Raw genomic sequence first — 24,470 nt, forward strand, 5'->3', positions numbered from 1 at the left:
TCCACTTAAACTCCTCTCTGCCGCCGTACATATACAAGGAACGCATTTTGGGTGATGTAGACCTCTTCTTCAAGTCAATTAGTAATATACCCTTTCAGAGTACGGAGATTTCTTCTTCAAGCCAACTCTTTGGGATTTGTGTACCCTGAAACGGGTTCCTGTAAAGTCATTAGAAATAACACAAGATTATTTTTCACGCAGATGGTAGCTGTGGTGTCATTGACCAACTTTTTAGAAAATAGTGTAGCATGCTCTGTTATTTTATCTGGAATTTTTTAATGGATTCTGCAACAAAACCTCCAACAATACAGTAGATGTAAACATAACCTTAGCCATTTGGCTAAAAAAAAAAAAAAAAAAAAAAAAAAAAAAATTCTATGCAGAATATCAAGAGGAAGCTCTTTTTTTCTTTAATGTACTAGACATGACGTCTGATAGTATAGTTTTGGTGGGGCCCATCTTTATTGGGAAATGGGTGTGTTTGGGTTGACTCGTCTTTGGGATTCCTTATAGAGAACACAATCTACTGTATACAGGTTGTTCCAGTTTCCTCACTGGGTTTCCCGTTTTTCTTTCTTACTGACAGTAATTATTAATTTTCTGCTACTTTTCAATTTTTTTTATTTTTATTTTTTTTGTGATTATTCTTCTAAAATAATAATAATAAATTTTATTTCTATAGCGCCAACGTATTCTGCAGCGCTGTACAATTTGTAGGGTTCAAATATAGACAGAAAGATACATTACAAAGAAAGTCATTTCACCCAATGGGACTGAGGGCCCTGCTCACAAGAGCTTACAATCTATGAGGTAGAGGGGGTGACACAAGAGATAGCAGGGGCAGCATTGCTTATACAGAGGTCAGACACTTTTGTAATAGAGGTGACTGTCATTACACAAACAAAACTTTATGAACCGTCACCAGTCATGTCCTTTAACATGTGGATGGAGCTTGGACATATAAAGTTAGCCTGAGATGACATCATATCATGTGGGGTAATGTGGGAGCGAGGACAGAGGAGGGTTAAATTTTAGGGATTCTTATTACGGTACAGAAGGGTTTACATTAGGAATTGTGATAGGCCTGTCTGATTAGATGCGTCTTTAGTTTGTGTTTGAAGCTGTAGAAATTGGGAGTTAATCTTATTGTCCGGGGTAGAGCATTCCAGAGAAGTGGTGCAGCTCGGGAGAAGTCTTGTATACGAGCATGGGAGGTTCTGATAATAGAGGATGTAAGTGTTAGGTCATTGAGTGAACGGAGAACACGGGTTGGGCGGTAGACAGAGATGAGGGAGGAAATGTAGGAAGGTGCGGCATTATGGAGAGCCTTGTGGATGAGGGTGATAACTTTATATTTTATTCTATAATGAATAGGCAGCCAATGTAGTGACTGGCACAGCCCGGAGGCATCGCTGTAGCGTCTAGCCTGATAGATGAGCCTGGCCGCTGCATTCAGAATAGATTGTAGAGGGGATATGGCTACTGACACCAGGACTAACACAGAGAACAACAATTGTGTAGTGCCTGTAGCAATTCAGCTTCCATTCACTTCAATGAGAACTGAGTTGCAATAACCCAGTCCAGCCACTACACAGATGACTTTTATTTTTTTCCATCAACACAAGGACTTGTTTTTTTGCTGGAGAAGTTGTATTGTTAAATGGCTCTATTTTGGGGTACATATGTCTCATTTAGCTTTTGTTAATGTTCTTTGAGGGGACTTTATAAAGTAAATCTTTATTATTTTTTGGGTGTCCTTTTACTTTATCATTCTGTAGTACAAATGACATTGTTACATTTTTCAGTGGTTTATGACGGTGATGCCAAATATACATTTATTCTGTTTTTCTGCAGAGTGAACTATTAGTAGTTTTTATGGTGTATTTTATAATTTTTGTAATTCTGCGACATGTTCTGTGTATCTAACCTACTAGGATGAATAGTTAAGCTGTAAGTATAGTATATGTTGTGTCAGGACGGTGCCCCATGGGACCCTGTGACTTATGAGCTGTCTGTGAACCAGTCTGCCTGGGCGGTGGTAATAAGTGCTTGATAAAGTGGTATGAGTGGTGTTGACACGTTGACTTCCACTAAGAGTCAGGCTTATCAAACTTGTTTGAAGGATGAGTTTGACCTAGACCATGCATTCTCCACCCTTCCTGTTCAGTATCAAGTACATGAATGTGATCTATGGTAACCTTGTGAAAAGCCATCTGCAGCACATAATGGAATAATAAGCAGAGCTGTGTCTATTGCCAGTAATTCCCATGCACCAGCGCTGATACGTTACGTTTTATGCTATACAGCTGGCAGCATGTCATTCATCTGGACATTTATCAATATGGCAGACAATGGTGTGAAGTCATATCACGTTTTATTCTTTTTAATACATTCCTTGTGTTTCTAGAATCAAATAGGAGCAAATTCTGGTCAATTTTTCATGGTCGAACTTCATAAATCTGAATTTTGTGGATCCAAATATTTATTATTACTCTGAATTTTTCTTCTTTTTTTTTTTAATCCGATCTGTGCTTTGTTTCAGGTACTAGTCACTGTTTATTGGCTTGGAAAAGCGGCAAACAGCTGCGCGTCCTACAGTGGAAATCACTTGGATTTGAAGGAGTTTGAGGGTCTGCTGGCACAGATGAGAAAGGTATGGTGCGGATTAGTATTGTAAGTATAGGGATGAGAGCCAATCCAATGAGTAATATTATTAAAGAAATCAGACTCAATTGACCTCTATCGTTTCTGGATTCCTGCAAGATTTTCCCAAGAATAAGCAAGACGTGCCGATACCTGCATGCCGCAGGATGTTGCCAATTCATGCTCTTTTGTGGCTGGAGAACGCAAAGCTAAAATACTATTCTACCTATGTAATACATAAAATGTACATAAATATGTACATCTGACAAAGTGCACTTTTTTATATAGAGTCTATTGTAGGTCAAGTGTCCGAACTCCTGAGAAAGATTTCTCATACAAAACACAGCGCCATACATTGTATAGTGGCTGTGCTTGGTATTGCAGTTCAAATCCATCCATTTGAATGGAACTGAGCTGCAGTTTGGCTGTGTGACCAATGGACGTGATGTCACTGGCATGGGAAGAGGAAGTGGAACTTACTATCATAGTCCTGTAAAGCTCCTTTAAGTCAAACTGGTCACCAGCACTTCAGTATATGGAGGCGTTATCTATGAGGTGCCTGCCGATGGAAGGAGAGCTATGTCAGCAGCAGAGACTCCTCTATGGGACCTAAGTGTGAGACTTTAGTCTTCTTTGCGCCCCTTACTAAATGTCTCTGTTGCAGCTAATCTGATATGATATGTTGGTTTATACCCTAATATGTAAATATATTACAATACATACTCCATAGCTGAACGTTCAGGTCAAATGGTTCCAGTATAAGGTAAAATTCTGGCTCCACTATTATGGGTTTACCTTGTGTGAAGGGTTCAGTTCTCTTTGAATGCCATTGAGCTGAACAAATCTGTATACAATAATCTCCCCCTAGTGGTGACTGCAGGCAGACAGAATTTTTTTTACTGTTTTCCATATCATTAAGTAATGTTATATAGTTAGTATATGCCTTAAAGGGATAGTCCAACTCCTATTTTTATTATTTAATAAGGCTCTAGTAGGGTCATAAGCAAAACAACCTGATGCAGAAGAAATGTGTTACTGTCAAGTCGTGGAACAATGAGGATATAATTATGAAATTTTTTTGGAGAGAGTTTTTTTTATTTATTTCTGTATTTTGCAACTTTGGCTGTATTTTTTAAATTATTTGTGAACGTTCCTAAAACAAATCATTTGATGTTTGTTGAGTATTGTGCAATATTAATATTGTGAAGGAATAAAACTCATCTGGTCTGGCCTTGCTTGGCTGCAGATGGTTTAGCATTTGATGGAGTAGAAAAATAGAAGCACAGACCTTTACGGAAATACATGATGAAATATTGTTTGCTTTTTCTGGATTTTCTTGTCTGTCTTCTAAACTTATATTGGGAGTTTGAAGACTTGACAAGTAGCGTGGGGCATGGACAAAACTCGCATTTGGCAGGGGACAGCGCGGTGGCTCAGTGGTTAGCACTGCAGCCTTGCAGTGCTGGGGTCCTGGTGTTCAAATCCCACCAAGGGCAAAAAAAACATCTGCAAGTAGTTTGTATGTTCTCCCTGTGTTTGCTTGGATTTCCATCCCATATTCCAAAGACATACTGATAGGGAAAAATGTACATTGTGAGCTCACAATCTACATTAAAAAAAACAAACTCACATTTGGCATTTGGGTGGAAGCATTTTGTTGACGTCACTGGTCATAAATGACCTCCTTCAGGCGGCCCTCACAATGATGGGATCCTACAATGCAGGCAGGTCACTAGATGTGTCTGTATTTTGCTTTTCCTGTCTGTGCTGGTCTCTAAGTGACACTAGAACCAACAAGACCTTTATTTTTTACTGACCTTTCCTCCAAAGGATTTCCCTCCTTGGCTGAATGCTGCTTGCCCTGGGAAAAATGTAGCAAGACTAGACGGTCAAAGGCGGCCATTGTTCTTGTACTCAGAACGTGTGGGTCAGCTAAGAGAATTCTTGGTCCCCTGCAGTTATGAGTTGGCAGAGGCTGATCTCTCTTTATGCATTTTATATGTTTGGTACTGTACTGTCACTGTACCCTAACCATAAAGGAGTGCTGTATTTACATTGTGTGTATGTATGTATATATATATATATATATATATATATATATATATATATATATATATATAGTGTATATGTAGATCAGGTGTCTTGCAAATTATTCCCATATATATATTGCTAATTATTCCTATATATATATATATATATATATATATATATATATATATATATATATATATATATATATACATACACACTGTATATAGCTCTGTACGTCCTTTTTGTTTTTCCTTTTTTAGGAAAATGAAGAGATTGAAAGTCCTAAGAGGAGTATCCGAGACAGCGGTTATATAGACTGTTGGGATTCTGAGAGAAGTGACTCTCTATCTCCTCCAAGACATGGAAGAGATGATTCCTTCGATAGCTTGGACTCTTTTGGTTCTCGGTCACAACAGACGCCATCGCCAGATGTCATCCTGAGGGGCAGCAGTGATGGTGAGTACATGCGACTACTGGTCGGCACGGTCCCAGGTGTTATACTTTACTGATCTACTTTTGATGGTCTATACTAAGGTTCTCTATATCATGGTCCCAAAAAAAAAGCTTTTAAAATTGTAATTATATTGCAGATATTTCAATGGTTTTATTTATTTTGCCTGGCCACTTCCACTCAACAGGAAACAAATACAAAATTGCACATTGTTCTTCTTTTCTACATCTGGTAGTCACCCAGACAGGAAATGGTTGGAGGGAGTCACACCTTGGAAAATAATATTATAATGAAATATGCAATGAATACAATGAATACAATACAAGTCTAATCTTAAAGGGGCCCTATCATTGGGAAAAGTCATTTTTAACTAATCACATCCTTGCATAGGCTTTAGAAAGTCTATTCCACACCTACCTTTAGTATGCAAATTGCCTCAGTGGTTTCTGAATACATCCGTTTTTATTCATATGCTAATGAGCTTCCAGCCAGCACAGGAAGTTCCCAGCAGCACTCGTCTCTCCTATTCTCTCCAATGTGTGTGCAAACAGGAAGCTGAGTCATCATCATCAGCAGCAGCAGCCTGTGCTGTATACACCCATAGGAAACAATAGGAGAGGAGTGCACAATGTATTGTGCACCAGTCTAATTAGCATACGAATAAAAACTAACTTTTTTTAAAAACCACTGCGGCAATTTACATACTAAAGGTAGGTGTGGAATAGACTTTCTAAAGCCTATGCAAGGATGTGATTAGTTAAAAATGACACTTCCCAATGATAGAGCCCCTTTAACCTAAGTGCAATAAAGTGGGATTTTCTATGTACATATAGAGAAGTGGAGTCAATATTCCGTTCAGAATTTTGGAAGTCTACAAAAAGGTGTATGATAGCAATGAGAACTATTCCCGGTCACTGGAGAGGTGTCAGGAGAGCACTTGTAGGACAGATTCATTTTAGAACTCAAATATCTGTGCTTGAGAAAACAGCTCGCAGGCACCTTCCAGTTCTAGTTCTGTCTTCTATTTACCCAGCCTTTATTTTATTTGTGCAGGCTAAATCTCTTGCTGAAACGTCTGTGACTATGACAAGTCCATGCATTAAAAATAAAATGTGCTACATGTCAGGAAATGTCAGTAGGGGAATTAGAAGTTCTCATCTGCAAGTTGTTATGAATTTCCTTATAGAGTCTCAGTATATTCTTTGTTTCCACAATATGTTTGGACACGGCACTGAGTAAAATACTATTGTGCATTATTAAAGGGATTCTACCATTAAAACCCTTTTTTTGTGCATAAGACGTTGGAATAGCCTTTAGAAAGGCTATTCGTCTCTTACCTTTAGATGTAATCTCCGCCGCGCCTTAGAAATACCAGTTTTTACCAGTATGCAATTTAGTTCTCTTGCAGCGATGGGGGCGGGCCCAAGTGCCGGAAATGCAATGGGGGCGTTCCCACTGCTGCTCGAGAACAAGCTCCAGCGACGCCTCTATCTTCGGCTGGATCCTCCCCTTATTTCGTAGTCTTCCTCCTGCGTCACCTCCGACGCCTGCGCAGTTGGCTCTGCCAGTGAGACACTAGTAGAACCAACTGCGCATGCGCGCAATTGCGGCCTTGGAACTATGGCCGCCGGCCGGCAAAGTTGTTGTTCGGTAATTTTACTCTTTGTTCTATGTGACAAGGCTGATTTAGAATATCCGATTCTTTGGTTATACAGCTCCTATGTGGACTTGTATGTCTCCATGGTTATAGATAACACACAAACCATGTTTAGTCTGGATCTGTTGTCAGGAGTTCCTTCCATGTGCCTCATCTAATACTGCCCATAGGCTAGCAAGGAGAGGAACGAGACTAAATTGCATTAAAAAGAATCTGTAACTATAAAAAATTGCCATCCATTAGTCACCATGTTCTAGAGAACCCGAGCAGGCGGATATAGAGGTTTATGTCAAATGTTCTAAAATAAATGATCATTTATTAATTTGAATCACTCCTCATTCTGGGTTTAGGAGTCCAGTGGGCGGGTCTAGTCGGTGACTGACAGCCTTCCCTGCAGGAGTCTATATAGAAATATTTGTCGGGGCACCCATTGGACTCCTAAGCCTACAATGAGCAGATATTTAATGGAATAAATTACAAGTTATATCTCTTACAAATATCTTTCGATGTGTCTTCTTTGTGAGAAGTATAACTACATTTTATTTATATTAATATTATAGTCCAGTGAATTTTTTTGGATACAATGTAAATGGCTGGATAGACACAGACAGATAGACAGACTTCTCCCCCTTCTGATGATGGACTGTTCTATTCACTTGTTCCTATAAAGAACCAGAAGTGTGACTTGTATCCTTCTATCTGACACTGTATACTCATTAACCCCATAAAACAGCGACTTTATTGTATACTATTGTAAACCTCGGTCACTCTCTCCGCTCTGTAATGTCCTTATTAAAGTGGCAGTGGCCAAATAGCTGAGGAATGTAATAAAGTAGAGAACGACATAGAAAACAAACAAGCAGCGGAGGAAATAAGACCTAGTGTATACAGTATATCTGAAGATCCAGGATTGAGGCTTGGCAGGAAGACTTGCTAGGATACCCGACATGGAAACAAAGCAAGGTTAAGTGGTTTTAGTATAAATCTGCCCACACAAGACTTGGGTTTCAATGTTGACATTTGCTCAAAACATAATGAAATATTTAGAAAGCACTTATGTCCGTGGCCTGCGAAATGAACCCAGAATATGCACAGCAGGAGCTGGAAGGGCCGATGGCTTTAACAAGTCTCTGTATACCTTCTGGCAGCTTATTTGGAGTCCGTTGTGGATCTGGCTTCTACAGAAGATTCCCTTGACGTATCTTATATAAGATCTATAATATAATCCCCTACATTCTTGTCTTCTTATTCACTGTGGGTTAAAGGAAGGTCTTCTTTGAAGACTTATTGAGGCAAACTCAACACTCTCAAAACCGATATGAAGAACAGACCTTACGTTCCGTTGACCGAGACCTCAATGCGTATACTGTATTGCACAAAATTTTAGACATGGGTGGAAAAATGTTGCAAAGTTAAAATGCTTTGAAGTGTTAATACCTTATTGGTATAACTGAAGTGAATGAAGAAAAGAGAAATCTAAATCTCATCAATATTTGGTGTCATCCGTCCCTTGCCTTCCATCAGTTCTTCTAGATACACTTGCAAACAGTTTTTGAAGGAACTCTGCAGGGAGGTTGTTCCCGCCATCTTGGAGAACTAAGCCCAGATCTTCTGTAGATGTAGGGTTGCTCCAATCCTTCTGTCTCTTTATGTACCGTACATACTAGAGTATAAGCCGACCCGAATATAAGCCGACCCCCCTAATTTTACCACAAAAAAACTGGGAAAACTTATTGACTCGAGTATAAGCCGAGGGGGGGAAATGCAGCAGCTACTGGAAAATTTCAAAAATTAAAATGGTCGGAGTTTTTGGGTGCAGTAGATTTTGGGTGCTGGGAAAGGGGAGGGGATGTTTTGGTTGTCTGTCTGCCCCTTCCCTGAGCTTGAGGACTGTTTTTTCTCCCCCCCCACTTGTAACTCAGCCTGGCTGTATATAGGGGATCTGCAGTGCTCCTATTAACCCCTTCCCGACGGAACAGGAGCACTGCAGATCCCCTATATTCAATAGACACAGGGATACCTAATGTGTATGTGCATCACAGTCATTTTCTACTTTTATATGTATTCTAGGGAAAGGAGGGATTTACTTTTTTTTTTTTTTTTTTGCACTATTTTATGGGAGATTCTATATATTGATATTGTGGCTGGTCATAGACCCCTCCCCCCCTCAAAAAAAAATAATTTTTTTTTTTTTTTTTGCTGACTCGAGTATAAGCCAAGGGGGGGTTTTTCAGCACAACAACTGTGCTGAAAAATTCGGCTTATACTCGAGTATATACGGTAATCCCAGACAGACTGGATGATGTTGATATGGCCCCACAGAGCCCTGATCTCATCCCTTCCAGGACTCCTCCTCCAAAGGGTGCTCACACCAAATATTTGATGGGCTTTAGATTTCTCTTATGTTTATTCACTTTATATTAATAATTGACAAGAATGAACACTTCTGTTTCTGAAAACCTTCTGACTTTGTAGTATTTTTCCATGCACAGCACTGTCGTACTTCTTCTTACCATAACTTTGCATATTCAACTTTTTTTTTGTATGTGATTTTTAATTTTTAGGGAGGGGAAGTGATTCAGAATCTGACTTACCTCATAGACGGCTACCTGATGTTAGGAAAGATGACATGTCTGCTCGACGCGTCTCCTTCGGTGAAAACAAAATAATAGTGCCTTTTAACCAGTACCTCCCCAACAAAAGTAACCAGACTGCATACATCCCAGCTCCCCTGCGCAAGAAGAAGGCTGAAAGGGAGGATTATCGAAAAAGCTGGAGTACCGCCACTTCACCATTAGGCGGAGAAAGGCCATTCAGGTAATTGTTTACTACCATAACCACAGTAAGACGCTTCCATAGGTCTTAGTTCAATTTAGTTGTGTCGAGAATATGTACAGTAGTACCATGTGTAACCTGTGTCGGTGACCAATACTTACTAAGTAACTGCACTGCCGTGTATAACATGGTAATGTTTTATTTATGTATTAACTTAGGCTAGGTTCACACTGCCACCGCTGTACTCTTGTTCTGATCCGTCATTGGATCAGAACAACAAACTGAAATGCTTCATCCATCTCCATATCTGCACCTTCCATCCGGTTCTAAATGGACAGTAAAGATGTATCTGACTGTTTTCTTCTCTGAAAAGTAAAAAACAAGCGAATCGAAATGGATGCTTTTGGGGGTTTCTCTGTCAGGGGGGGGGGGGGGTGTGCTCCGTCTGGATCTATTATTCTGTAGGCATTTCAGTCCGTTGCTCTAATCCCATGACTGATCAGAACATACGACTTCAATTACAGCAATTTAAATGTACCCTAATACATTTTTAATTTTTTTTTTATATACTGTATATTTAAAGGGATTCTACCATTAAAGCAACTTTTTTTCTAATTACCACGTCGGAATAGCCTTAAGAAAGGCTATTCGTCTCCTACCTTTAGATGTGGTCTCCGTCGCGCCGTTCCTTAGAAATACTGGTACTTACCGGTATGCTAATGAGGTCTCGGCAGCAATGGGGGCGTCCTTCTTCTTCATCTGCCTCCTCCCCTTGTCTGTCGTCTTCTTTCTTCTTCATGTCTGACGCCTGCGCAGTCGGCTCTGACAACGAGACCCTGCGCATGCCTGCCGGCGGCCATATTTCCAAGGCTGCAATTGCGCGCATGCGCAGTACGCTGCTCACATATTCGCTGAACAGAGTGTACTGCACATGCTCAGTAAGGTCTGTACAGCCTTCCGATGCCTGGATGAGTTCACTCGCGCGTCGGAGGGCTGTACAGACCTTACTGAGAATGCGCAGTACACTCTGTTCGGCGAAGACGTGAGGAGCGTACTGCACATGCACCCAATTGCAGCCTTGGAAATATGGCCGCAGTCGGCTCGAACAGGGTCTCGCTGTCAGAGCCGACTGCGCAGGCATCAGACATGACGAAGAAAGAAGACGACAGACAAGGGGAGGAGGCAGATGAAGAAGGACGCCCCCATTGCTGCCGAGACTGGTATTTCTAAGGAACGGCGCGAAGGAGACCACATCTAAAGGTAGGAGACGAATAGCCTTTCTTAAGGCTATTCCGACGTGGTAATTAGAAAAAAAGTTGCTTTAATGGTAGAATCCCTTTAAGATTTTACTTGACTTTTTCTTGCGTTTAAAATGAAAGTTCACCCTTAAACGGCTAAAATTTTATGTTAGAAAAGGGAGGGCAGGAGCCAGTTATGACTCTGGTGTATTGTGGGACCCCTGGTATTTCAAAGTTTATCCTACTCTTTTCATAGAGACTTCAAAGTTGGACATCTGTTTAATAGACCCAACCTAGTACTTGATTTCCCTTCCTTTCTGGATTCTATTAGCTGTGAGAATGTAATCTAACAACCCAAGAAACCAGACTTCATGAATGGCAAACCCTGGCGGTGACTTCCAGCGGGTCACACTTGGTTGACAAGCCTTAGAAGAGCGATCCAAACCCCATTCACAAGTCTGGTTTTATAGTTAATTATTTATGGGGTAGTCTGGATCTATTATGGAGTAGAAAACGTACCTCTGATGTATGTTCTGATTTACTGGAATATATAGCCCGTGGTGTAAATGGATTATTGCTTTCCGTCCCTGTAAATCTGAAGTCCAGATTGTGATGGCGGTAGTAGGCAGCAGTTCTATAGAGATTCTGGAGGCATTACAGTAACATATGTACACATTCGGAGGTGACTGTTTTGGTTCAGTTCCAAGACGTTTTTTTTTTGGAAAGTAGTATTCTATAACATCCAACACATTTTTCTCAAAAACAGACCTCTCTGGCATGCAGACAGGATAACATAAACCATGTTCACATGGTTTATATAAAAACTGTATTCATACAGAGACATGACCGGAGTACAATCGAGCCCTCTTAGATTTAATATGACTGTAAGCGCTAGGATAATAGATAGTGGACTTGGTTACTTGCTGATTTATATTCCACTAATGCCGGAGTTATTTTGGAGATATTCATGGATAGACGTTTTTGTTTTTTTTTAATTCCTAACCAGCCTTCCTGTCTTACTATAGTAAAGTTTATACACCATAAGTGTATTAGGCTGGTTGGACAATGATAGTAGTAATCCCTCCAAGGAGCCTCTCTAGGTGGTCTTCTGAACATGTGGTATCTTAAAACCTAACCCCAACCACTAATTCAGGTGGGATTGCAGTAAAGCCAATATTTCACCCTCTCCGCCATCGCTATGTTACAGTCACTGAGATTTGCAGATTTATTTGACAGGGTATTCATACCAGACAGCTAATGGTCGCTGGTGAACCTAAAGAAGAGAATAGTGGTTTAGCAAGATGAAAGAGATTTTCCCATCTCAGGCATAGATGAACCATAAATGTGGGTTTTATCTCTGGGACCAGCCCCTATTTCAGAATTGGTGGTCAGGAACCTATTCCTGCATCCTATGTGGTTGGAGATGTGGCTGCTCATCTGCAACTCTCTCCTTCTCTTTCCTTAAAGGGATTCTACCATTAAAACCTCTTTTTTTTGTGTGGATAAAACATCAGAATAGCCTTTAGAAAGGCTATTCGTCTCTTACCTTTAGATGTGATCTCCGCCGCACCGTTCCTTAGAAATACCGGTTTTTACCGGTATGTAAATTAGTTCTCTGGCAGCGATGGGGGCGGGCCCCAGCGCTGAAAATGCAATGGGGGCGTCCCCACTGCTGCTCGAGAACACGATCCTGTGACGCCTCTATCTTCGGCTGGATCCTCCCCTTCTCTGTCATCTTCCTCTTGCGTCACCTCCCACGCCTGCACAGTTGGCTCTGCCAGTGAGACGCTAATAGAGCCGGCCGGCGGCCATTTTTGGGAGGCTGCTCTTGCTCTTCTAGTTCAATGCAGGAGCGGCCTCCCAAAAATGGCCGCTGGCTGGCATTTGCACTCAGCTCTGCTGGTGTCTCACTGGCAGAGCCAACTGCGCAGGCGTCGGAGGTGACGCAGGAGGAAGACGACAGAGAAGGGGAGGATCCAGTCGAAGATAGAGGCGTCGCAGGATCGTGTTCTTGAGCTGCAGTGGGGACACCCCCCATCGCATTTTCAGCACTGAGCCCGCCCCCATCACTTCGAGAGAACTAATTTGCATACCGATAAAAACCGGTGTTTCTAAGGAATGGCGCGGCGGTGATCACATCTAAAGGTAAGAGATGAATAGCATTTCTAAAGGCTATTCTGACGTCTTATCCACAAAAAAAGAGGTTTTAATGGTAGAATCCCTTTAAGTGTTCCAGAAAGAGTATTGTTAGGCTAAGTTCACATCTTTGTCAGGACTTTTGTCTCCTCCATCTTAAGTACAAAAATGTTGGAAACCCAAAAGATTAGAGTCTATGGGGTCTGCATCTCTCTATCGTTGAGGTCCCTGGCAGACCCAAATGTCGTAGATCCACATACAGATGTGAACCTAGCCTAAGAATGCATGGACCGCATCTCCATTAACAGCAGCTAGTCTTAAGAATCACAACAGGTCTCAGAGGAAGGATCTATCTATAAGACATTTATGGCATATCCTGTAGATGGGCCAAATATGTCAGAGATGGGAATACAGGGAAAATGTTCCATGGAAAGGAAATTGCTGTATACCACTCTCTTTCTAGTGCAACATTTCACGGCCTGTTTGGATATTCGCATGGACAAACCTTTGAGCAGTGGTAGATAATCTCTTTTGTTCTACAGGACACACAATACCAATGTGAATACGTGCATGCATATGTTATATTGGGCCAATAATCTATTTGGCTATGGCCAGCTCTAAGCTAGGACTAGGGAAATGAGGACTTATGACTTCTATCTATGATTTGGTCAATCCAATGGTCACAATGTGTCCAGCTTCCGAAACCAATGTTGTTGCTGTTAATGCTGTATTTGGCCATTGAAATGAGTGGTGAGCCGTGTAATGCAAGGACTCGTAGAGTCCACCATAGCAGGAGCCACTCTTACCAGAAACGGGACCTATAAAGCATGTAATAGTGGTAATGTGCTAATGAGATTTAACAAACCTTACAACCCCAGCTGGTTTACCTTGTTCTTTACATGGAGATGGCTCTAATTTTGTCATTTTTGATGTATAATAACTTATTAGCCCAACGCGTCCAGAGACTATTGAGGAGGAACGTAGTGAGGGACACAATGAGGAAGACGGGACCACTCTAGTGGCTCCTCTTAAAGGGCTTCCTGGAAAAGCCAGCAAGCTTAAAGAGCAATTTGAGCGACAAGAAGAGGATCAGCCTGATCCGAGTGATGTAGAGGTTCGGAAAATAAAAACCCTTCAAAAAGTTGGAATTAAGGTCATGCCTGCAGCAAAGCGGTATAGCAGGTCAGCTACACATTGGGAATGCCTGTCTGGAGTGCAGCCTGTCTATGTATATGTGAAGCCTGCTGTCTTGTATAGAAGCATGTGTAACATGAAACGTATCCTACAGAAGACATCTATGCAGGTCAACATATGCATGGGAACCTTAATAAACTCTCAGTTAATAGCAAGCTGTTATGGATTAGGTATGCATGTATTGTATGATAGATGTCTGTTGTCCAATTCCAAAATGTAATATCAATGTTGTAAAAATGTAGTTTATCAAAATGATGGTTGCCTATACTTACGTTCCAGTATGCTTTTACTGGTATAACAGCAAGTTGTTGTATAAAAGCCTGTAATTCGGCCATGGTTCTCCGCTCCATAGCCTTGTAATGGATTGGCAGGGTACATCCATGACTGCCTCTCCACTCAAGAGTGGGATACAGGACTCTAGTTGGGTTCTTATTGATAATGAAGATCCTGTACTTGGATAGATGTTGGTTGACAGCTATCTCTGCTGCCCCCCCAGTCACATGCATGCTTGGCTGAGCAGTGCATAAGTCCTGAACAAGGAGAAGGGAGAAAGCCACTGCCAGAGGAGGCCTTGTCCACGTCACAATTTAGGATTGAGAATTGTAATCCATTTTCCCAATCTTTATCTCCCTACTGTTGAAGAACGATAGGTGGCACCATACACATAAATTGGTTGGTCTGATTTTCATGACCTTAGGGGTAAGGTCACACTGCATAATTTGGAGCATCGATTTCTCATCAAAATCTGATCCAAATTCTGGGCAGGGTCTGCCTCCCATTGTTTTTAATGATAGACAAAAACAGACACAGGACGCTGAAAAAAACATGTCCTGCTCAATCCTATTGCAAATTCCATGGATTCCACTGCAGAACCTGCGGGCCGAGACACTCTGGTGGTTAGCTCCATTCGTCTGAGCTTAATTGGTGGGTAATGGCCGCAGCAGAAAGATAAGATAATTCTTTAATAGTCCCACATTGGGGAAATTTCAGCGTGTTACAGCAGCCTAGTAATACAGATACAGGATAATACACAGTAATATATTACAGAAGTACACACACATATGCTGAGAAGAGAAGATATACTAGGAGTCCATAGAGCTAAGGAACAGAAGAAAGAAGGAAGACTTCATAGTCATAATCATTAGTTTTCTGTGCGGAGTGATCTTCGCTTGGTCTGATGTAGATTATACAGCCTGGTCGCGGTTGGAAGGAAGGACTTGCGATATCTCCTTCTCACACTTGGGGTGAAGCAGACGGTCACTTACAGTGCTGCCAAGTCCCATCAAGGTCTCATACATGGGGTGGGATTTGTTCACCCCCATGGAAAGCACAGGATCACAAACTGGAGTGGAATCCAAAGCTGGAAATCTGGCTCAAATTATGTTCCTGGAAAAAAAAACCTTTAACCTTGTAGTGTGATGTACCTCCTATAATACCTCCAAAAGATTATTGTGATTTTTTTCGATGATCAGAATTAAAATAAATAAAAAAAATTTAAAAATCCAAAAATATTAAATTAATATCAGGCTATGGTCACACTAGTGTTGTGTGACCATTCGGGGACTTTTCTCTCCACTGCTTTTGGGTGGACATTGGGAGGAAACTCGGCAGACCCCTTTATAGTCTATGGAGTTTGCAGGTTTCCACCAGTAACTGTAATGTAAACCTATTGTCAATCTAAAGTTATTTCATCATATTGGGGGCTGCATGGTGGCTCAGTGGCTAGCACTGCAACCTCGCAGCGCTGGAGTCCTGGTGTTCAAATCCCACCAAGGGCAAAAAAACCATCTGCAAGGAGTTTGTATGTTCTCCCCGTGTTTGCATGGATTTCCATCCCGTATTCCAAAAAAACATACTGATAGGAAAAAAATGTACATTGGGAGCTCTGTGTGGGCTCACAATCTACATTAAAAGAAAAAAAAAGTTATTTCATCCTATAATAATATTTTCTTGCTGATATTTCATTTAAAACCACTCCACAAGTTAATAGTGCAGGTTGTAAAGCAATGCTTCCATGTTTGTTCTGCGCCGTATACGCTCCATATAGCCCTCTGTTGGGTTAATCCCCTGCTAAACTAAATTGGTGACATGTTATAAACTTGCCGAAGCCAAGCGTGAGCTTAACATGCATTGTGAGGTTTATGCTTTTCATCCTTTGTTTTACAGAAATAACTTTATTATTACATTAGTTACTTGTGTTTATGTGGCATGGCATGGGGTGGGGGGAACGCCTGCAAATAGCGCTTGGCCATGTTTTTATTGCGAGTGTGTTGGATTTTTATATCACTTTTTACCAAGTTGCTATGAATTAGTTGTGTATACTGGAATCAAAAATAGCAAAAAGTACTGTAATCTGGTGTAATGCTATAATATAACTGTATACTGCTGATGAGCACATGAGCCATATGGAGACATGAAGAAATGTATTTTTCAGGAAATTGTCCTGTTGTTATTAATTGTATGTCTGTCGGTCACTAGAGTGGAGTACGTCATATCTAACCACTAATGTTCTGCATGTGGGACCTGCTTTCTTGCAGTTTGGAGTGATATTATGCCATTGGGGTAGCTGTATAATGTCATTTTTAACTCTCTCAGTCAAAAGCAGTCTCTTGAAGACCATGAACCAGACATAGTGCTTCAGAGAGAAAACAGCAATCTGTCTAATGCGGATTCTGAGGAGGAAGAAGAATGCCGACTTCCAGATATCGATCGAGATGACCTGGCCACACGGAGGGCAAGGATGAACCAGCCTAAAATTCCAACCCCTTTTAATCAATATATACAGGGCTCCTATATCAATAAAGCCAAACCCGCTCAGGACGACACCTTGACTTCCACCCCTGCTTCCCCTAAACATACTGCAGATAAAAGGTAAGCGCAACGTGTAACCTGTGTGTGAATACACCGATCTGCAGTCTATTAGTGAGCGACAGACCACAGCGATCCAAGGAATCTTTAGTCTTATACTATGCATGTGTGTTTCAGAGTAGCAAAGTTTGACCTTGCCAAGAGATCCTGGAAGATCTCAAATTGTTGCGCGTTTCCAAAAATAAAATACAGCTGATAGAATTGGCAATGTTTTCTATGCACGGACATAACATAATCGGGAAGAAAATGTAGCCGTGTCGTAACCCTAATCTTCTGAATTTCACTGTGTTCAGCAAACTCGAAAACCAAGAGCCAACGCTAGAAACGGCTGCTGTCAGTGTCAAAGGCAATATAGTTCAAAGACCCGTAGATGTCGAGTCAGACCAAGAAGAAGAGAAAATTCCAGATATACAGCGAGATGATTTGGCCAAGCGTAAAGCTCAGGGAGCAGCCTCACATCAGAAGGAACCAAAAGCTTTTGGAACACCCTCCATAACCAAAGCTGACCTAGAAACCTGGCAGAGACTTAAGCTTTCTTCTGAGGATAGGTGTGTTACTTCTTGAGTGTGAATGGTTATTTTCCATCTGCTTGATAAAAAGTCATCGCAATAATATTATGTATTCTGCAGAATTAAGCATTGCCTGCTGACCTAGGGTATAAGCAACCATAATACAATTGCACGATAATAAATTCCCCTATGTACTTTCCAGCAAAGTTGGCCGGACCCCTATACTGTGGTGGGACCAGCTGAATGACTTATGCCTTTAGGGTGTGCTGCTTCCGATTGTTCACAGTCATTAAAGGTGTATGTGTCATGTATGAAGGTCACCCAACACTTTTTACCAATGCCAACCTCTTTTTTTGTTTCGATCCTTGGGTTGTGACCATGATGGCCCAACGTATTTAGTAGATATTGTCTACCAACTTTACCATTAGACCAATGATCCACCTTGTGATGAGGAGTAGTAGTGTTGGGGAAAGCTGCCCTCCTCTTAAATGAATCCTATTGTGTCTTTGGGACTATGTAGAAGGCCATGCATTTGGTGAGATACACCTTTGGAGCATTACACCTTGAAGAGAATGGCAAAGCTTGCTAGATATTAGTTAACACCGCTGGTGTGGTTTTCCAAACTAACCCAGTTTAACAAAACAAAAATGACTTTCCCATTAATTTCTTGTTTCTTCTCTTCTTGGAACCAAAGTGAAAAGAGTTCCATTCCATCCCAAGATAACATCCAAAGTCCTAACATTGATTTGGCCAGAGCAGCCAATGACGACTTTGGCAAACGCAAGTTATCATTGCAAGAGAAGCGGGCCAGAAATAAGCAAAAATTTGTTCGCTTTGGTCCAGTCACTGAAATTGATCGACAAAAGTGGGATAGGCTGTGTATTGCTAAACCTTCCACTGGCGAGGCCAGTGCCCAGGATGACAAGGTCCCTGAAATAACTTGCACCAAAGCAGTGTTAACAGACACTTCAAAAGTTGAAGTCTTGGAAGCGACGCCTGTCTTACAATCGAGCCCAAGGTATTGCAAAGTGTCGTCTACATCACTGTTCATCATTTTTTTGTATTTTTTTTTTTGTGTTTGACCATAGTTTTATATGTGAACTATTTGAAAAAGTGAACCAGATAAGAAAAAAAAATCATATTCTCTAAATGGAGAATGTTTTTTTGTACAAGTCTTATTCCATATGGCAAAATGGGAATTTTTTGGAAAGTATTTATTAACAAAATACTGTCTATAGTCCTATACTAAGTTATGTAATGTCTACCTAGTCTCATGTTTGATCCTATTTCTGGTGTACAATGTTATAATTAACCATTGCACATATTGTTATGCGAGTAGGCCTGCCAAACCTGAGGTTTGTAGATTACCAGATGTTTCTGCACCTCCTGAAAATGAAGTCGGTGGACAGTTCCTAGATACCAAGCGGGATGACATGTTGGCACGTCGAATGGGAACTTTTCAGAAGTGCGCCAGAGTCAATAATCCTTCACCTGCTTCAGATGACTCACATAGACACGTAGATCATGGAAAATCATCAGAACAAAAGATGGAAGTGAATGGACATAGCCATCCGTTGCAAGAGGAAAACCAGCAAGTGTGAGCTTCTTGTGTGCTGTGTACTGAACTGAATAATATGTGGTGTGATCCAAGCAATAACTCACCGTTGCATGCTTTTGCCATGACTATTATTTTGTGTGATAATTGATTTTTAATACTAATATAATTGAAGTGACTTCTGGGTTTGATTTGTGGAGGATAACATCCCTAAAGACAAAGCATGGTGTGTGCGTTCAACGTGACAAAGTTCCAACGTCCTGTCGCCTGTCCCTGCAGGACTAAGATACCACCTTGTAATACTGCTAAAGCAGACTGTGCAGGTTCTTGTAAGAATCCTGATGCAGGACCTCTTGCTACTGTAGAAGACACCTGTAAAGAAGATAGGAACTTGCAGAAGGACAGAAGTACCCCAGACCCAGAAAAAGACGATATGATGGTCAGAAGAATCTCAGTTAGCCAGCAGAAGCCCCCGACTATAACAATGAGTCACTTCCTTCCAGTGCCATTTTCTGCCCAACAAAAAACTGAGGACAAAAGACAAATCTGTCCACAAAAGGAGAAGAAGCAAACAAGGTCAGAAACTATTTTTGTTGAGGAACACGGTGATCCTTTTGGTGGGGTAAAACTTGTAGGAGATGTCGTCGAGGTGTTGTTTCGTCATTGAGAGTTCAGTTGAAATTTTATGTAACCTATTGGCTTAAATTTTAGATCTTCTAATATAGCATTGTATGGTTTATAGCAGTTTTCCACGCTGGACAATCCCTACATGTTAGAGCAGATCAGGAAGTCTTCCCTTGCTGCGGCACCTATGATCTGTTGTTGGCCACAAAAACTTGGCAGCAAGTGTATATTTTCCCTGCAGTGCCTCCGCAGGAAAAAGCAAAGCATTACATAGTGTCTATACAGATCAGGGCCTTGTCTGCTTTGTAGGACTAGACAGATCCTCCAGTCCTGCAAATTCTCTACTCTGTCAAGGAATAAGAATCTTTCTTGTAACTTGAATGTTCTTAAAGAGTCCATTGAAACCCGTTTGAGATACTTATCCCAAATTGCAGTGAAGTGTGGTATTCTAAGATGGCGGCCTCTTATTTAAAGATGGCCAGTGTACATAATCTATTTTGGAACTGGAATTCAGCCTTTATAAGTTTGGTCTGGTCTTCACAAAGAGGTGGTCTTTTAGTATGAATGGCAACATTTGGTATGGCAACTGGAAATTTACTCATGACTGCCGGGTATCCAACCACTGATCGGACGATTGTTTGTGCCAGACTCTACACCAGTTTCTATATCTCCTTTGGATTTTAATATAGAGGAACCTTGCATTACTTTCCTACTTTGAATGGTAACCAAGCCTTGTCCACTTTGCTAGGATAAGTGGAATTTCTCAGATGGTGATTGATTTTCCTTTATGGAGGCCACCAGTGGACAGTAGTCAAACCTATAGACCATGCAATGCTTTTTGGGAAAATTGGTGGTATTCTAAGATGGTGGCCTCTTATATAAAGATGGCCAGCGTACATAATCTGTTTTGGAACTGGTCTGGTCTTCACAAAGAGGTGGTCTTTTAGTAATGGTTTCCTGTATACAAAGATGGCCTTTCTAAAGTGCACAACCCCTTTAATGTACCCTGCAACGATGTTTTGTTTAAAGTGTGGGCTTATAAGAGATGGAAGAGATTCTCCAGTAAATGTAAAGTAAAAAGTATTTCAACACAATGACTTTGGTTTGCGTGTTTTGTCCTGTCCTATGTTGTGCGCCTTCTTCATACTAGTAATGGTGTCTATGTAATACCGGCTAATATTTCTTTTGACTTTGTTGTAAATATTTTTGTAAGATATTACAATATAATATGCAATCCATACTATATAACCGTGTCTAAAATTACCTCCATAGCTCCCTCCAAGCAATCCCTATTTTGCCACCTCGTACTCCCCAAACCCCTACCACCTCCAGTTCTGAGAGTCCATCAAAACAGATCGAACCGAGCAAAGCAGAAGATTCCTCTGAACTTAGCAATGATGATCTGACAAGCAAACAAATGTGCAGCCCCATTCAGAGTACTCCCATATGTGCAGAGCCCAAGCCACAGCCTGAAGAATCTCTTGAAAGGCCTGACCTTGACTTTTTGAGGTCAGATAACATGTGGTCAATTAGTTTTATGGCTTATGTTTTTGTAAAACAATTTCCTTGTCTTCTTCATATATATATATATATATATATATATAATGTGTGTGTGTGTGTGTGTGTATGTGTGCAGTAGTGTACATAAAATAGAATAGCAGGTTTGTTAGGTGCAATAGGGCTGAGTTTCCTATTTAGCAGTCCCAACAATACAACCACTCAAAGCAGTGGCGTAACTAGGAATGGCGGGGCCCCGTGGCGAACTTTTGACATGGGGCCCCCCCGACACCGAAGATCTTGACCGAGTCCCTCCTACACATTCCTGCGCGCTCTATTATGACCAATAATGGCCCCTGCACACAGTATTATACCCCACAGTGGCCCCTGCACACAGTATTATGTCCCATAGTGGCCCCTGCACACAGTATTATGTCCCATAGTGGCCCCTGCACACAGTATTATGTCCCATAGTGGCCCCTGCACACAGTAATATGTCCCATAGTGGCCCCTGCACACAGTATTATCCCCCATAGTGGCCCCTGCACACAGTATTATGTCCCTTACTGGCCCCTGCACACAGTATTATGCCCCATAGTGGCCCCTGCACACAGTATTATGCCCCATAGTGGCCCCTGCACACAGTATTATGTCCCTTAGTGGCCCCTACAGGACTAAATACTGTCACGTGACCGCTATACCAGGACAAATTGTGGATAAAAAATCTGGTCCTGTGCATTACAATTTAGTAACTCCATGTGCCTCATATTAATAGCAGTTAACCCCATCATGTCACTCAAATTAACCCCTGTGTGCCTCACCATAAGAGTTACTGATATGTGAGAGACATGGAGGTAATAATAAAGTATCTTCATTACTATTACCTCCATGTCTCTCACATATCAGTAACTCTTATGGTGAGGCAAACAGGGGTTAATGTGAGGGAGATGATGGGGTTAACTGCTATTACTATGAGGCACATGGAGTTACTAAAACACAAGTAATCCCCCCAAATGCCTGATAGTAATAAGTATAGTAACCCCAGTACATACCTGTGTAGCTTCAGTTTCATATTCCTGGAGCAGCTTCTTCCTCTTCTCTTCTGTGCAGGACGGCAGGGATAAGCCCCGCCTCCTCCTCTCATTGGTGGGCAGAGGACAGCAGAGAAAGGGAGGGGGGAGAGGGGGAGCGTCCTGCAGCGCTGACAGGAGCCAGACCTGCAGCTCCTGTGTCTCAGCTGTTGCTGCAGCTTCGGGGCCCCCTGTTGGTGGAAAGTATTCCACCAACAGGGGGCCCCGATCATTATACTCGGGGGTCCGAAAAGACCTCCGAGCATAATGATAGCAGCGGTAGCAGCTGTCGCCGGGCCCCTAATGTCCCGGGCCCTGTGGCAGCTGCTACCGCTGCTATGGTGGTAGTTACGCCACTGACTCAAAGGTCTACTGTCTATGGTATGGCCATTGGAAATCTACTCATGACTGCCTGGGATCCAACCTCAGGGAATACACTGATCGGACAATTGTTTGTGCCAGACTCTACAACGGTTTCTATATCTCCTTTGGATTATAATATAGAGGAACCTTGCGTTACTTTCCTACTTTGAATGGTAACCAAGCCTTGTCCACTTTCCTAGGATAAGTGCAATTTCTCAGAAGGTGTCCGGTTTTCCTTTATGGAGGCCACCAGTGGACAGTAGTCAAACCTATAGACCAGGCAATGCTTCTTGGGAAAATTGGTATGCAAATTAGCTTCCATCCAGCAGGAAGAAACTGCCTTTTTCGTGCCAGCTACCTCCATTAGGTGGCACTAAAGAGTCGGCTTTTTGTCTCCTGGTTAAATGCATATACACAGTTATTACACCTACCGTACATATGTCATAAGGACTGTTGAATTATTGTACCATTTTATGTATGTTGTATGTAGGTCTGATGTGTTTAGTTGCGTTGATATGGATATTGTATATAAACCACATAGTAGTAGTAATCCTCAAACAAATGGAATTTTGCAGGATTTTGGTTAAGTGCTAGTACAAGGACATATTGATGTAAAGATGTGGTGACAGCTCACCATGGTTCGCTCGCCTCTCTATGGGCTGTGTAAAACTGCGCCAGGCTTACCGCTAAACCGGCAGTCATGCTCACAACAAGGGAGAGAGAAGGCAACCTTGCTCTATTACAAATAATGGAGAGGAAGGTGCTTCTGATACCTAACCTAGCATGGGATATCTGCCATCTTTCCATTATATACCTACAGCAGAAATATGGACAGCCCTGATATACAGCAGCTTTCATCATTGTGAGGATGTTCTCTTATTTCTTCTCCCCATAAGTGTATCTAATTCTATATTTGGTTTCGTAGATTCAGCAGCTCACGGTCTGCTCTGTCAGATGATGCAGAGTAAGTTCATTTCTTTCCTTGGAGAGTTTAACAACCTAGTGCATGTCTAAAAATAATAAAATAATAAGAATAATAATCATTCTGCATCTTCCATATTCCTCAGTACTAAGCAGTATTAATGACTAGTAACCTGGATAAGAAACATTTAGCATGAACTAATCTATTCTGAGGGCTGATGTTTATTGTGCATGATTCTTGGGTTCCTTGGCTTCATATGCAAAATCTGCAAAGCAGGAGCGTTTTCTTTCCTATATTCCTCTGAATTGCAAAACAAGGATAAAAATATAGATGCGCTTGTAATTCTGGTATAAGAAATGTACTGTGCTCAAAGAAAATGCTACAGAAACAGCGTGCATGAACATGTTTTATGCTATTATGACCAGCCGCAATAGTAATGTATAGAATCTCCCATAAAATAGTGAAAAAAAAAGAAGCTTTAAAAAATATAATAAAAAAATAAAGTAAATAAAAGTTCTAAATCTCTCCTTTCCCTAGAATACATATAAAAGTAGAAAATTTCTGTGAATCACATACACATTAGGTATCCCTGTGTCTGACAGTGCCCGGTCTACTGAATATAGAGGATCTGCAGTGCTCCTGCCCCCTTTTTCAGGCCAGGACATGCCCAAATCTGCTGGGTCTGTTGTCAAATATGCTTGGATTGAAATGAGTCCTGGTACCCAAGGAGACCTAGAAGTCCCTTTGTCCCATATGAGGAAACTGGTACTATAAATGACACCTCATAGTTGTGGGGTGCCTTGGTTCAGATTTTGCAATGGTGATCAAGAGCTTTAAGTTACGCTTGTGGATGGAAGGAATAGGTAGGGGAAACGAAGCTCATGACCCTTTTGTTCTGTGTGAATAAACTAGACATCCTAATGCATTACCCATATTT

General features: G+C 41.4%; 1 protein-coding gene across 2 annotated transcripts in view; it reads left to right on the top strand.

Moving 5' to 3' along the window:
- LIMCH1 (LIM and calponin homology domains 1) overlaps positions 1-24,470 on the top strand; it is a 205,242-nt gene that overhangs the window by 137,546 nt on the left and 43,226 nt on the right. Inside the window, exons 6-16 of one of the 2 annotated variants that reach the window (XM_075261451.1) lie at positions 2,543-2,653; positions 4,935-5,130; positions 9,347-9,599; positions 13,880-14,113; positions 16,721-16,996; positions 17,287-17,541; positions 18,197-18,520; positions 18,842-19,099; positions 19,337-19,633; positions 20,954-21,190; positions 23,537-23,575. In XM_075261451.1, coding sequence (XP_075117552.1) covers positions 2,543-2,653; positions 4,935-5,130; positions 9,347-9,599; positions 13,880-14,113; positions 16,721-16,996; positions 17,287-17,541; positions 18,197-18,520; positions 18,842-19,099; positions 19,337-19,633; positions 20,954-21,190; positions 23,537-23,575 — 2,480 coding nt within the window. The remainder of the gene's footprint in view (positions 1-2,542; positions 2,654-4,934; positions 5,131-9,346; positions 9,600-13,879; positions 14,114-16,720; positions 16,997-17,286; positions 17,542-18,196; positions 18,521-18,841; positions 19,100-19,336; positions 19,634-20,953; positions 21,191-23,536; positions 23,576-24,470) is intronic. The other variant, XM_075261452.1, reaches the window with a different exon arrangement.

The sequence above is a fragment of the Leptodactylus fuscus genome, chromosome 1, assembly GCF_031893055.1.
Source record: "Leptodactylus fuscus isolate aLepFus1 chromosome 1, aLepFus1.hap2, whole genome shotgun sequence".
NCBI classification, from domain to species: Eukaryota; Metazoa; Chordata; class Amphibia; order Anura; family Leptodactylidae; genus Leptodactylus; species Leptodactylus fuscus.